Source organism: Gallinula chloropus, assembly GCF_964237585.1.
Source record: "Gallinula chloropus genome assembly, chromosome: 5".
NCBI lineage: Eukaryota > Metazoa > Chordata > Aves > Gruiformes > Rallidae > Gallinula > Gallinula chloropus.
The window spans coordinates 30,671,580-30,685,976 of NC_140090.1; the positions used below are offsets into that span (position 1 = coordinate 30,671,580).

General features: G+C 40.0%; 1 protein-coding gene across 1 annotated transcript in view; it reads left to right on the forward strand.

Annotated features, from left to right (window-relative positions):
* BMPR2 (bone morphogenetic protein receptor type 2) overlaps positions 1 to 14,397 on the forward strand; it is a gene marked incomplete at both ends in the record, with an annotated part of 100,526 nt that overhangs the window by 68,148 nt on the left and 17,981 nt on the right. The window contains 2 exons of the mRNA XM_084265369.1: positions 13,099 to 13,209; positions 13,715 to 13,806. Of these exons, the coding sequence (XP_084121495.1) occupies positions 13,099 to 13,209; positions 13,715 to 13,806 (203 nt within the window). The remainder of the gene's footprint in view (positions 1 to 13,098; positions 13,210 to 13,714; positions 13,807 to 14,397) is intronic.

Below are 14,397 nucleotides of genomic sequence, written 5' to 3' on the forward strand. Positions count from 1 at the left end.
TACTTGACAACTTTTGCTATGTTACTGCAGTGAACTGGGCTCCTGACAGACTTTTCCTGGATTTGAATTTAAATCTTAAAGCAAAGGGAAGTTTAGGAAGAAAAAAAAGTGGGGTTTGTAAGCATTATAGAAACCATAGAACGCTTGGATTTCTTTTTTGAAAGGATAGATGGGGAAACAGAGCTCTTGTTAAAACAATAACAGCACGGTACCTGCTCAGAGGCATAACTAGTGTATTACCTGCAAATTGTTAGAAGGGATAAAGAAGGAAAACAAACCAAAAAACCCAAGCACCAAACCCTAGTGCAGGCTGGAAGTGCGAAGGTGATTGAGGTCTTTCCTTTTGATTGGCAATCATAAATCCTCATTTTTGTCTTGGCTATGCTTTTTTACTTTAATGGATCTTAGAGAAATGCATGTTCCCAAATCTGATTTCTTCTATAAGTAGCGTGAGAATGACAGGCAAAACATTTTAGAAGACCAGTGATTGGAATGTCTTAAATTTAGGTAGGTCTGTATTAAGTCAGTAAATTTCACTGTGTCTTCAATGAATTCTACAAGTGCTTTTTGATAGTGTCCAGTTGGGAACCAGAAGAGTAATTTGAAAACGTTGGCTATGACTGCCTGTATTTTGTGGGGTGTTAAAGCAGGAGCACCTGTCAGGAAGGAGTCAGTCTCGAGTTAAATTTACTTTGTTGTTTCACAAAAAAGGTTTCTATTTGTTTAATGGGACTTGAGGTTTTTGCCATTCATTTAACAGGATTTCATGGTACACTCAGGATTTGAGTAAATCAGATTGACAGAAGCCTTCTTTGTATTCACTGCTTAAAAGGCTGCTTTTCCTATTCTAATTTCTGCAGTATATGTGTAAATAAGCGTCTTGTGAAGATATCAATCACAGCCTTAGAGTTTAATTGTACAGCATCATTAAAGCAGCTGAAACCAATACTCAGGGCTGTGACAACTTCAGGGACTGATGTAAGAAAAAATTTAATTACATTGAAAATATGTTTAACTTAGAACAGTTGCAGGAGCTGTATCATTAAATATTTAAAAGTTTGATCCAAGCTGTGGAATTAACCTAACAATCACTCGATTCCAACATCGTTAGCAAATCAGTTCCATAGGATTATGCAATGCCTCCCCGTGACCTGTTCCTATTTGTGTTGAAATATTTATTCCTGGTTTGAAACAAGTTTGTTACTGTAGGGCAGACAGAACATGTTATACAAGTGAAGTCAGCTGTATTTCTCTCATACCCAGGGTGTAGCACAAATTGATAGCTTTGATACCAGCCTTCATACTCGATTGATGTGTATTTGTTTTTGCAGGAGTGTTGCTGTAGCTACCATCCTTCCTCCTGTTCTGTGGTCTTCCCCGTTGGCTTTTGTACACTCAGCATAACCACAGTGGTACAGCATGTCTGTCAGGGCACCGCTGGGCTGGAATAGGCACCTGGGAGTAGGAGGCAAGGGATGCTTGGGCTGGCACTTGTGCTGCGAGAAAAGAACATCAAACGATGTCTGTATTTCATCTGAAATCAAGTGCTTAGATCTGTAGAAGGCTTTTGCATAAGTGCAAGCCAAGGATTGCTATTTATCATTATTGCCTTTTTCATCTTTGTGCTATTTTAAAATAATAAGAATAACCTTTGAAGTTAGGGAAGGTGCTGTTTTCCCATTATATAACTGGCTAACATAAAGCACAAAGAAACAAAGTAACCTATCTAAGATCAGGCTCCAGGAGCACAACCCAAGTTCCTCTTTGCTTTATGTTTCAAGTTCTGGAAATTTTCCTTTCCTTTAGGAAAAAAAAACCCAAACATTTACACATATCTAATATATGCACTGGTGTGCCCTCATACAAGATCTGTTTGAAGAAGGTCACTCTCACTCCAGCTGATGCCTTGGAAACAGAAGCTGCATGTCAGTGTGAAGACTACTGTTGCTTGTTGGGGTCCTCCTGAGATTAAAGTCTTTCTCCTCACTGGGCTGTTCTCACTGTTTCAGCTTCCACCCCACTGAGCGCTGGCCATGCCACTGTCTCCTCCTGACTGCTCAGCTGAGCTTGTCAGGTTTCCACAGCCTCTTGTGTCCTTTGTTTCTGCTTCAGGATGTCCCCAAATAGCTGCATCTTGGATCTGTGAAGTATCCTTGAGAAGGAGGTTCCTCCTGCCCAGGGGCCAGCTGAATCTGTGTAAGCAAGGAGATAGAGGAAGACAGTCCTTGCTGAGGCCTCAGCTGGGGAGGAGAGATGAACAGCAGGAACCAGGAGAGGTTCAGCTGCTCTACTGGCTATCTCCACTCACTGATGTGGGCACAGGGCAAAGTGGCAGAGAGCAGTGTCATCAGTGATGGGTGCTGTGCCGGATGGGAACTGAACGAGGGATGGGAGACACTGGTGCTGACTGGATGAGTTTTGAGGTAAAGAAGGAAAGATACTGTTCACAGTGCTCCTTGGGACCCTGGAGTGAGGTAGGAAGGGGAATTTTGGCGAGCCCCGACTTTCCGCTTTTCTGCTTCATGACTCAGTTCCTTCTAACAATAATTCACCTGGGAAACATTTGGTAAAACCAACCAGTGCGATGCTAGAAGGTTGAGAAATCTAATAGTTACTGTTACCTTGCACTTACAAAACACTTCAAAGATATTTATTTTGAAGTCCTAAAAAGAGAATCTGTCAGAAGTTAGAACATAGATGGCTGTGTAGAGAAGATGACTGGGAAAAACAGAAAAGTATGAGGGAAGATTAGGGGGAAAAATAGTACATGTCCTTTCATGTTAGACTTTATCCTTCTAAATGATGGTAGAAAGAGCTGGGCAGATGCATACCTTTTGGAATACCATGGGTGTTATTTGAATTGGCATTAGCCAGACATACGTAATCTTTAGTAACCGTGAATGTTTCTGAAATGTCAGACGGGTTTAGCTCACAGGTCTGTAGCACCTGCCTTCAGATTTGAAATTCCAAACCCTTTTACCTACAAGAACATACGCTGTACAGAGTATAATGAAAGCACAGAAAGACATTCTTCAGTTAAAGAAAGTAGGAAGAGCTCAGTTTTTGTATGGAAATACTGGCTACATTTGTGGCTTACAGTGGATTACAGTAATACTGATTCAGGACACTAGATCTGAAATACTAGGACATGAACCAGAGTTGTAATGGAAGGTTTTATTAGAACTTGTTCTCACCCTGTCTGTTTGCATTGATACTGCATTTTTACTTGAACAGGTTCGTTGCCTAAAATTGTGCTGTAGTTGAGGTTTCATTGCACGTTTAGGGAAATGATTTTGGTATAAACACTCCATACAATCATGTCCATTAAATCAGTTCGTTTTTCATTGCCTGTAACTAAGGTCGATAGATAAAAAATACTCTGGAAGCTCATCCAGAGGCGTGCAGATTCACTGGGAGGATGCTGATCCTCCACATACCTGCCTGCACAGGAGCAGGCAGCAGAGAGCTGGCAGTGCGCGGGTGGGAGCTGCGTCCTGTCTCTGTACCACGGCTGGCTCTGCAGAAAGCCACCGGCTGCTCCGGCACTCCTCTGGGTTGCACCCAGCAAGCGCCTGCTGGGACAGGCCCAACCACCCCACGCTGCTTGGGCTTGGCTCAGCCTTCCCACGAGGAAATTGCTGGCAAGAGGGGGACGTGGGTTTGTAGGAACGAGGGGAGCCTGACTGATTGGTAGGCAGCATTCCTGAGCTCTCGAAGACAGCAAAAATGCAGGCATGTGGGATCAGAGCTGCCTTTTCTAGAAGATACAGGCATTGTAGTGTTTTGATGTAACTGGGCTCTATTTTTAGTGCCTGGGAACATTACAAACATGAAAAGTTTAGCTGTTGAGCCGATTGGATTTCAAATAAATTTAAATAGCTTTAAAGAGGCTTTCTGAAGTAGCTGTTTATTTATTTATTTAGTTTCCATTGCAGCACATGCATTTTTTGAATCGCTGCTTTTCCAAAGGTTGGAAGAGTGCCATCATGTTAAAGCTCGTATTACCATTTGGCCTGATAAAGAAGTAGTCCTGTTGGTTCAAGATCAATAGAAAGGGATAATGTAAATGTTTTTTTTTTTCAGTCTTTTTATTAAAAAAGACTTTTTATTTTATTTCACTGTAGAAGATATCCCCAATATGTGGTTGAGTGCCTAAATTAGTTTCCCATTAAGATTGAAGCCAAAGTTGAGGTGTACTCAAAACCAGTTTGGCTATGAAATTCAATATATTTCTTTCTTCCCTGAGTATTTATTAATATTTAGGGAACTTCAGAACAATAATCTAAATTTGGGGTTCTTTTTAAATTGCTATTCCTTTTACGTCCATCATGATTCTAAGGATCTATTCAGTAGTGTTAGCAATTACACTGAAGATGCCTGAACTCACAGAAGAAAAGGCAGCAAGAGAAGTTGTCAGATTTTTATCAGCACCGGAATTACTTCTGTACAAATGTGACAAGCAGCTAATTCACCTCTGCCTATCTAATCATCAGAGAGCGAGCTGTTAGGGATTGCGTAACCCACTTCTCTGCCAAAGAACTTACCACATAGGCTTTATTTTTAAGTTTTGTGTGTTGGTGCAGCCTTCAATTTTCAAAACAAACAAAAAAGGGGAATCTTATATCCACAGCCTAGCTCCGGGTCAGGCCTTGGTGGCAGCCAGTGCGCCCGGAGGAGGATGGAGGCGCGTGAAGGGATTCCACCCCTTGCGCTGCCTGTCCTCAGAAGCAGCGAGCGAGGGAGCCCAACCAGAAAGCTCAAATCCAAACTGTGTTTTCTGACAGATTTGTAAAGAGAGATCTGCAGACTGAAACTCTGCCATCACAAATGACTGACTTGTAGCTGTAGCAGGATTTCTCTGGAGCATGTTGTGGAAAATAAATTTTACAGCCCAAGCTGTGTGATGTTTTGAGGCATTCTCTGAGGGAGGCAGGCGCAATCAGTGATGCAGCGTTGCCAGGTCATGATGTTACTGCAAGTCTCCTGCTTGCAGCCCAGGTTCCACGCAGCAATGTGATTAGGTGAAAAATTAATTAAAATTTTAACTTTCCTGATGTGAACAAAACCACAAAAAGACTCATCATAAAGGACGCTTCAGGATAAGCAGTAGATAAGACTATATGAAAAGTTAAAATCTGTTAAATATGATGATGCAAAGTGGAAACTGGTGACTGTAGAGATTTTTTTCTTCCAATACCGGAATGATTGGAACTAAGTCCAAATTTTCTATTTTGTCTAAGGCAATAGACAAGGAACCAGGTACTTGCTCTGAAGCCCAGGAAAAACATCCGTTTTCGGTTATGAAAGAAAATTGCCTTAGGGTTACTGGTTAGCAGGATTATTTTGTTAAAGTGTTGCACCATTTCCTACAGAAAGTACAGTTCCTGTTGTATTTTTTATCTGAGTCCTCTTCTACAGAATTTTTCTTGCTAACTACATTACGCATTCAGGTGCTTCCAACAATTGTATGGGAAATAGTGTTCCTTACTTTAACTGTGGTCAAAGTATTGAAGGCGGTACGTTGATAGGTATGAGATACTGCATCTTATAATATCTTATTACAAAATTTGGACATGGGTTGGAATTTTATTAATAATTTGTCAAGAGCTTAGAGAAGGATGCAGCCTCATTATAAACATACAGGGTCATAAATTAGAATTAGGATAATAGTTTGTTTAAAACACACACCTGTAAAACTTAGGTGAACAGCAAAAATGGTTTAGGAAATGCCTTGTATTTCCCTTCATCGTTCTTGGCGATGCGTAGGTTTAATGGAAAACTGGCAGTAGCTCCTGCAGGAGTTCATTGTAAAAGCCTGCAGAATCTAACTTTAAGGTAGTCCAACCTTGTAGTTAGTTCCAGCTTAACTAAGAATGTGGGTTTCAGTGCATTTCAGTAAAATGGGTGTGGAAGGCTGTGCAATTCGGATTCTTGCTAGCATATATGAAAGTGGTATGTGAGAGGCTACTAACATATTTCTTTATTCCAAGTTCTCTGCTTAGGGTTTTTTTTTTCTTTTGTATTGTCTTCCCTGCGCTGAATGCATTTAAGAGGTACTTAAAATAGTTTGAGTCATTTGGGTGTAGTGTTTATACTGGAGGCTTTTTGTCATTTGCTCTTGTGTGGTGAGCTCTCTTGCTGCAGGACAGGGGATCAGGAATGAGGTAGTGGTCAGTTGGTTGGAAAGAAATGTTGCTTACTGTCCAGAAAAGAGGCGAAAAGAGACCTGATGAGGTGTTTTGGTTTGGTTGGAATGCCGTGCTAGAACTCAGTGAGGGATGAGGGCTTATTTTACACTTGGTGGAAGATTCCTAGGATGTGTTTGATGTAAGCTATGTGTAGACAAATCAGATAAACAGATTGTGACTGAGATCTGTGGGCCCTTGGAAAAGATTGCTAATTGTATGTTTTTTTCAAAGGACCGAGATCTTATTGCTGTCATGAAAGTTGTGCGGAGCCACTGTGAAAAGAAACGCGACTTTAAAAGCGAGTAGAATTAATTATGCTTGAAAAGTCTCTTTTCCAATCTGCAGACCATATTTGCAATCATCTGCAGCTGAAGGCCATATTGCCCCCACACTTCAGCCTTCCATCTCGCGCTGCGTTGGTGACTGAACCGTAAGGTTTCCCTCATGCTTCTCCTCTCATCCTCAGTATCATTAAGATTCCTTAATGGAAAAGCAACTTCTGCAACAGATTGGCAATGAACATATTGAATCTATCACATCAAAGAAATAGTTGTAGGATGGCGTGAAGACTCAACTTCTTTTTAAAGCGATTTGTATGGGCAGATCTTTGAGTCCCTGTGTAATTTTACTGACTTTGATCAGAGTCCATACAGCTGTAGTGATTTTGAAGAATCAGATGTTACTGTTGTGCTGTGAAGGTTCAAGTAACCATACAGTGTGGTGGTTTCCTTATTTGCTGGAGACGAACATTGCTATTTGTGATACAGCAGTTGAAGTAAATACTAATATTTTGGGACATATTGGCTGTCAGACCACTTGGCTCCTGATAGATTGATACCAGAAATTCTGTGGCAACAAAGTTAATTCTTTTTAAAACTGATTTTCATTATATAAAATAATTGTATGTTTCTTTAAAACATTTTTATACAATGATTATTTAGGCTTAAATACACATATATATTTTCTAAAATTATTTACTCCTGTGTGACAGATACACAGCTGTGAGTCATTTACATGAAGAGCAGGCAGATTTCTAAAAATGAAAGGAGAAGCTTTAATGGCAACATAGAGATCTAGTGGAAATTTGTGTGCAAATGTCCTTTGTTATAGGATCACCCTCATACAAATACATAGTCCTGAAACAACATTTCAAAGCCTAAGGCTTCATATTCAAACATTTCAAGATGAGAAGGAAACAATGTCATTGCTTGCACAGTTTTAAGGCCATCTCATTGTGCATGTTTGTGTTATGATCAGGCTTTAATTATACAATAAAATCTTGCCCCATGGGATCGCTGGTTTTTCAACATGACTAACAGTGCCTCTTCTCACGGTTGCCTTAAGATGTCTCATCTTCACAGTGATCTCTACAATGCCCCAGGGAGCTTTTAGGCCATCGTGTTGTAGTACTGTTGGTTAAGTGGTAGAGAGGAGTTTTCAGCTGGTACAAGGAGGATTGTTCTCCTCATTTTGCATTCTGTTCACTTCAAAACTTGTAATTTTAGCAAAAGTATCAGGGACAACAACCTACTGAATGGTGACATAAGCAATGTGAAAACTCTGAACGAGTTCCTCGCAGTTCATCAACCAGGCTGGAATATTTTACCTTCTTAGCACAGACTTTGGTGCTTGAACTGACACAATAATGTTGGGAGTGGTGGGTAAGTTGGTACTTTATCTGGAGCGGGCACAGAGGGAAGGTATATTGGGGTGAGAGGAACTACAGGGATAGCTGTATGCGGGATTCACAGTACTTGCTGATGGGAAGATACAGGAATCGAGCATCCTCTTTCTGCCCCCCCCGGGGTAGAGTTCGGTATGTTTACAGACTCTTTTGCTGTTGGCTGTTGTTACCTGGTTTTGTCTCAATTTTCTCTGATTTCTCAAAATGTTCTTTGGTAATAGAATAAATGTTAATTTCAAAGCACAGAAACAGGAAGCATACAAATAAGGCTTTCATTTGGCAAAGTTAAATTACAAAGAAATAAAAGAAGTTTTTTCAAGCGTAGGCACAGATTAGGATACTTTTGCATTAATTAATCTTGCAAGCTTATGTTTGTAGTAAAAAAGTTAATTTGAAGGAAAAGTAATATTCTTCCTGATGCCATTAGCGCTGTTGGCGTTCTTTATTGTGTCATTCCTGTGGAACATTAGGAAGGCAGCAGTAGGCAACAACATCCATGTGTGGCAATATGCAAGATTAACTAAAAAAAATTTAAAATTACCAAAGATACTGTCTAAGTGTTTGGGTATTCTTATGGCAGCGATGCCTGAGAGAAGAGAGAAATCCCTGATGTGGTAGAAGTGCCTGCAGGGAGTATCCAAAGTGCAGGGCTGGGTTCAGCCAGATGAGTCACTTCTAACCTAGGACTAAAAGCATTGCCCTCCACAGTTTACTCTGAAATACAGTCTTGGTTATTTGTGTGCACCTTTGACAAAATTCTCTCTGCACACAGGAGCTGTTGTACTCGGGATTTTGGAACTTGAAAACAAGCTCTTTATTGATGGTGAGGTCAGGACGCTTCTGGGAACGGTGGCTTGCTGGTTACCAGCTGCTCCCCAGCCAGAAGGAGGTTGTCCCTGTTTTAATGAGTCATGCTTTGTTTCTTTTTCTCATTTAAAAACAAAACCCAAACCAAAAACCTGTTGGTCTATTTACTGTGATATTCCTTTGTGATTGTATTGACGGACTTCAGAAAAATGTTGGCGAGTATCAGACTTGCTGGCAGAAGTGTTTCAAGACAGAAGTGTGCACATGCTGGGGTGCCTTCTGAATGGTGTCTTCACACTGCTGCTTTAAGAGTCGGTACCCATGTGAGCAGTGCTCTCCCTTCCCTGTACAAGTGGGATACAAAGTTGGCTCTTAAGATATTTGGGGCATTACAGAAGTTTCTGTTTAATTCTGTTTAGTTTCTGTTTTGGCAGATTTTGTCTTAGATCTGGGAGCCCGAGTGGAAGCTGGAAATAAAAACTTCACATATAAATAGCAGCAAAACAAGCAACTATGCTAACCTCTGCTTTGAGTTACAGTAAGAGGAAGGTTTGCTGATACCTTCTGCATAAAGCGTAGGTAGAATCTGGCTCAGCAGTAAACTCCTTAATCATTGGAATTTCTAGAGTCTGCAGCTAATTCTGCTCAGCATATGCTATTGGTTTTTTTCTGTTATACATTGGCTTGGGAATAATAGTGAGAAATCAGTGTTCCTGAACCAAAATTTGAAACCAGTGTCAGGCAGTTTGGTTTTCATCCAGTTTGTATTTCTCACTAAAGAAATGCTGCAAATATTGGCAATGATCCCAAAAACTCAAGTGAGATTGTGGAATAGTAGTTAGGTTTGTTTCAAGTCAGTTAGTACTATGACATGACAAAAAAACCTGAAGCAGTAGGACAGGTGTCTTGTCGTTGCAAATAAACCTTAAAAGCAGAGTCTGCTGATTTGGGGATGGGGTTCTTAGCAGTTTCAGACCAACAAAGCCTTGCTTCAGAAATTTTTCCAGGTGCTCTGTATTGCATCTAGAGCTACTGATAGGAAGTGTCACATCAACTTTCATATTGAATTTCCTAATGTTAAGGAGTTGTGGTTGTTTCACACAGGACTACTAATTCATGAAAATGAAAATAAATTTGTATACCTGTGTATTTTGCATTCTTATTAAACTGCCTTGCTTAAAGGTCAGTAAATACTTTTATTGACCAATGTAGTTGTGACGTTTGGAGAGCTAGTTAAAATGCATCTCCAAATAATATCAAAGGAAGTATGGCTTGTGTGTGTATGTATGTATAAAAGATGTATTATTTTACTTAAAAGCAGATGAAAGCAAAAATGTGAACTTCTGCAAATGCCTTCAGAGATTGTGTTTGGTTTTGACTTTGCTAGAGTTTCTCATCTGCACTTTTAAAGGCAAGTCTGGTGTAAAAGGCTAAAGATGAAATAGATCCAAAGAAAGAGATGGATTGAACAAATTAATATATTAATAAGAGTCTTGTTAAGCTTTGGAAGGTTTTAAATCTGGGTCAACAGTTGATATATCACTTCAGTTCTATTTAAAAAAGACTGATAATCTGGCATCAGAAGTTATTTGTCATACAAAGCAGATAGAAAAAACATTTTGGGAGATTTGGGGGGGGTTGGGGTCCACCTAGGCTTTTTTTTCATTGTGTTTGCTTTGTGCTTTTCTTTTTGTATAGATTTACAAGTAAAAGATCATAAAACTGTCCTTGCTGGGAAATGAGTGGCCTTCACGTGCAGTGTTTTGCCCACTCATATTTGCTGCCTGTTACCACTCCATTGAGATGCTCAGTTACCCTTATTAAGAATCTTGTATTTCTTCTTAGATTTGTAACTGTTGCTGAACCGCCTGACAGAAGTAACTCACGCTGTAGGACTGACTTGGCTGTTGGAAAGTTGACATTATTTTAAAATGTTTATAAGAATTAAAAATTAGTTCACGATAAGCCAAGCTGAGATTTGCTAAGAAACAGCTCTGCTTAGAAAAAATGAAAAGATTCTTTGCTGTTGGAGGCCAGGGAAGTTCTTTGAGGTTAGATCAGGCTGCACAGCTACCTGCTGTAGAGAAAAGGCCCCAGAGGGGATGATGGTCCATCAAGGAACGAGAAAGCACTGATCCGTTTTCTCTGCATGTTTTTCTGCTGCTGATTGGCAAAAAAACGCTGTTATTTGGAGATTTTATAGTAGCTCTCCAGCCTGCATAATGCCACCATTCACAAGCTTCTAACAGGAAAAAGAGCGAGTGTGCCAATGCAGCCAGGGCTGTGAAACAACCCAGATAACCCGGGTACTCAAGATGCTCTTGCCCTGGGCCTTGCTAGGAGGGGAGGAACAGCGAAATCCTATTCCTGGGTAGAGAGGAGCCCTGAGGATGGAGGCATGTTGCTAACCCTTTGGTTGTAAGAAGAGCTAAAGTACAGCAATCAAACGTAGGCATTAGGTAGCCTTTGGCAAAGGGTGGAAGATTGCTCTATGTTTAGGAATGGGGAGGTCTTAAATGACTGTGCCCCAGTTTTGTGGCCAAAGAATATTGCAGACCTGCATTTCCTCAGTACGTGCCAGGCACCCTCTTGAACTGGTGCAAACCCCACCACAACTACTGTGTATTTTAGAAGAAAAGCCAATAAAATGTAAATTCCACTCACAAAAATATGAAAAGTTTGTTTTCCCTGCCAGCCATTATTCAACTTTATATACCTGTGTAATATTTTCTATAGCTTTGTATGATGTAACAGTTTCCTTTATGATGATGTGTTTTTTGATACATACGTATGTGTACGTTTTGAATTCAGCTGAGAACAGTGACGTGTATCTTTCTATCTCCTTGCAATGGAACTCCTATTCCACAGCACTGTGCTCTGTGGCAGTAGTTTATTTTCTTAGTGAAACTTGTTTCACCAAAACCGGTAGTGATGGTATTTCTTTTGATGGAACAAATTTGAATTTGATGGTGTTGCGATTATCACAAGCTGCCACTTATTTAAAGGGTTTATCAGATATGAGCTGCATGTTGGTTTTGGTGGGTGATTTTTCACATAGTTGTATCACAGCTGAAATGCTCTCTCTGGTATTCTGTTTTACCTTTACTGGGTTTTTATTATTTCCTCTTACCATTATGGTTATGTAAAAATGGAAGCTGCTGTCTTTTAAATTTGCTTTCTCATCGGGCTCTCTTGTGTCTGTCCACAGTGGGAACTGGAATAAGTGAATCATATTTAATTTCTTTTAACTGCAGTTCAAGCAAAGTGAATTTGTGAGTTTATTCAGCTAGTGTAGACTGGGATAAATTTCAGTCTCACCTAAAAATTTACCCAATGTTTGAGCCTTGTGTGCATTTTCTACTTCGTGGTTTTAGCATAGTTAGGTCTCATTACAGTCTTTTAAGGAGTACTTTTAGCGATACATCAGACAAGTTTAAACATAGTTCCCAAACTTGGTTTTGAAGCCAAGGTAAATGAGGTCTTGTAGTGCCACATTCCAGTGATTCTGACATCAGAGGAATATTTGCAGTAATAAATTTTTATATTAAAGTGACTGAATTTTTATATGCCTGCAAGAAGCAAGGCTGGGGTCTGCTGCGGAGAAGCACTAAGCTGCCATTCAAGATACAGATTTTTTTTTTTCTGAAAACTTTTCCCCCTCAGTGAAAGAAAAAAACCTAAAACCCCTAGTAACAAACAAACTACATTAAAAAAAAAAAAAAGCTGTTTTTAAGAAGGGTTAATAAAGCTAGCTGTTTAATTTTGTTTAGTGTTTTATTGTTGTATCAGGCTTCGTGATACTCTGCTGCAATCTGTGGAGACGTCTCTGTCGTTTTGTGAATTAAGGAGTGGCAATTGTGCTAAAAATTAACTGAGCACTGGCACAAAACAAATCAAAACCCCAAAGCATTTGAAACTATTTGCACAAACGGACAGAAATGTTTCTAATATATGTTGTAGATATTTGAATACAAAGCATTCAATATCCATCACATCTGCTGCGTTATTAGTAAACTTTTTGGAGATTTTTAATTCTGGGAGAAATAAATGCTTCAAACCTGATTCATACCAGGAAACTGGATTAAGGGACAGATAGCACAGGGCTGCGTCAGCTTGGCCCTGTGTGGCTGGGCTGGACTTCGCCAGCTAGAAAGAAGGTTCACTTTCTGCTGTTGGTGCCTCTCTCTGTGGTTGCAGGGAAGACTGGGAAAAGCTGATGATGGATGTGTGCTCAGCTGCATGTGAGCTCATCAGCTCTTTGCCATTCCTAGATTTTAAGAGGAAGAGGAGTTTAGTGCAATGTCTTACAATCCGGAGTACAATTTTTTCCCCCTCATTGTTGTAATAACAATTACATGGTTTACAGTGCAGATTGTTTCAAATTTACAATTAAAGAGTCTTCATCTTGTTTTCTTTCAGATTCTTCTCATTCTTTTCATCGAGATGAGACTATAGTTATTGCCCTTGCATCTGTGTCTGTACTGGCTGTTTTGATTGCTGCTCTGTTCTTTGGATACAGGATGCTTGCAGGTAGGGTTTGATGATCCTATTTTTTTAATTCTTCTTTTGAGTATTCCTCATAGTTACACTTATGCCTTTTGTTGTCTCCAGTCCCTCCTGTATGCTTGTACGTAATGCTCCCCTTTCTGCTCTCTGACACTTTATGGTGATAGCCTTTTCATAACAGCCTGGAGAGATATATGGTTTCTCCAGGCTGGTGTTTTGGGACCCACTTTTCTTCAACAAATCCTCTGCTTGACACAGCTTACGTGAGATTGTGAACATGATTTATAGTTATTGCCAGTGACATTCAATTGTCAAAATAGTTGTGTAGCAGATAGCCCTGGGTTTATAGCTATCAGCATCTTCACTGCTGATTTTACCGACTCCCAAGAAGATTTTACAAGATGCTTTTTTCTTGTTATGTCCTTGCCTACAGTATGTATTTCTGCCAAGTCCCAGGTAAGTTGTATTGTGTTCCCTGGTAGCATGGCAAAAAAGGGAAACTGTCTGATTCCCACCCCCCTTTCCACAGGAGACCGTAAACAAGGTTTGCATAGTATGAACATGATGGAGGCAGCAGCATCGGAGCCCTCACTGGATCTGGATAATCTGAAGTTGTTAGAGGTAAATGTTCATCTGATATACTTAATCTTCATTTTTATTCAATGTAACACCCATGGTCACACAGCCTCTCAGGTATAGTTAAACTTCATTACAGGGCTCCCATAATGTTTTCTTCTAACTCACGAAGAAGAACTGAAAGGTAGAAGGAAAAAAACCAAACCCAACCAAAAGCGTTGTCACAGTTATGTTTTGCCTGGCTTTGTTAGTAGTATTGTTGGTATTAGCTAGAACATGTTCTACCTTAAGAAAAAAAGTACAAAACACTGGGAAGTAATGGGAGGAATTGGAATGTTCTGTATTCCAGTATTGCATCAAAAGGTCCATCTTTTTGCTTTGATCACTTCTAGTACAGTGTCCTACCATAGTCATTTGAAATGCTTTAGTAACACAATCGGAATAAAGATTTTGCTGCAGGTAGAGCAGTATGTTTTAGCCGTGGTGCATTTATGTATAGCCATTCTTCACAGTGGGGTACACTCTATCTCCATGGCAACTAGAGGCCAACCAGAACCTTCTGCTCAGCTTGGTGTTACGTGTGTCATTGGAAAACTGCAAAGTGTTATGCTTTCAATTGGTCTGCTTAATAGACCT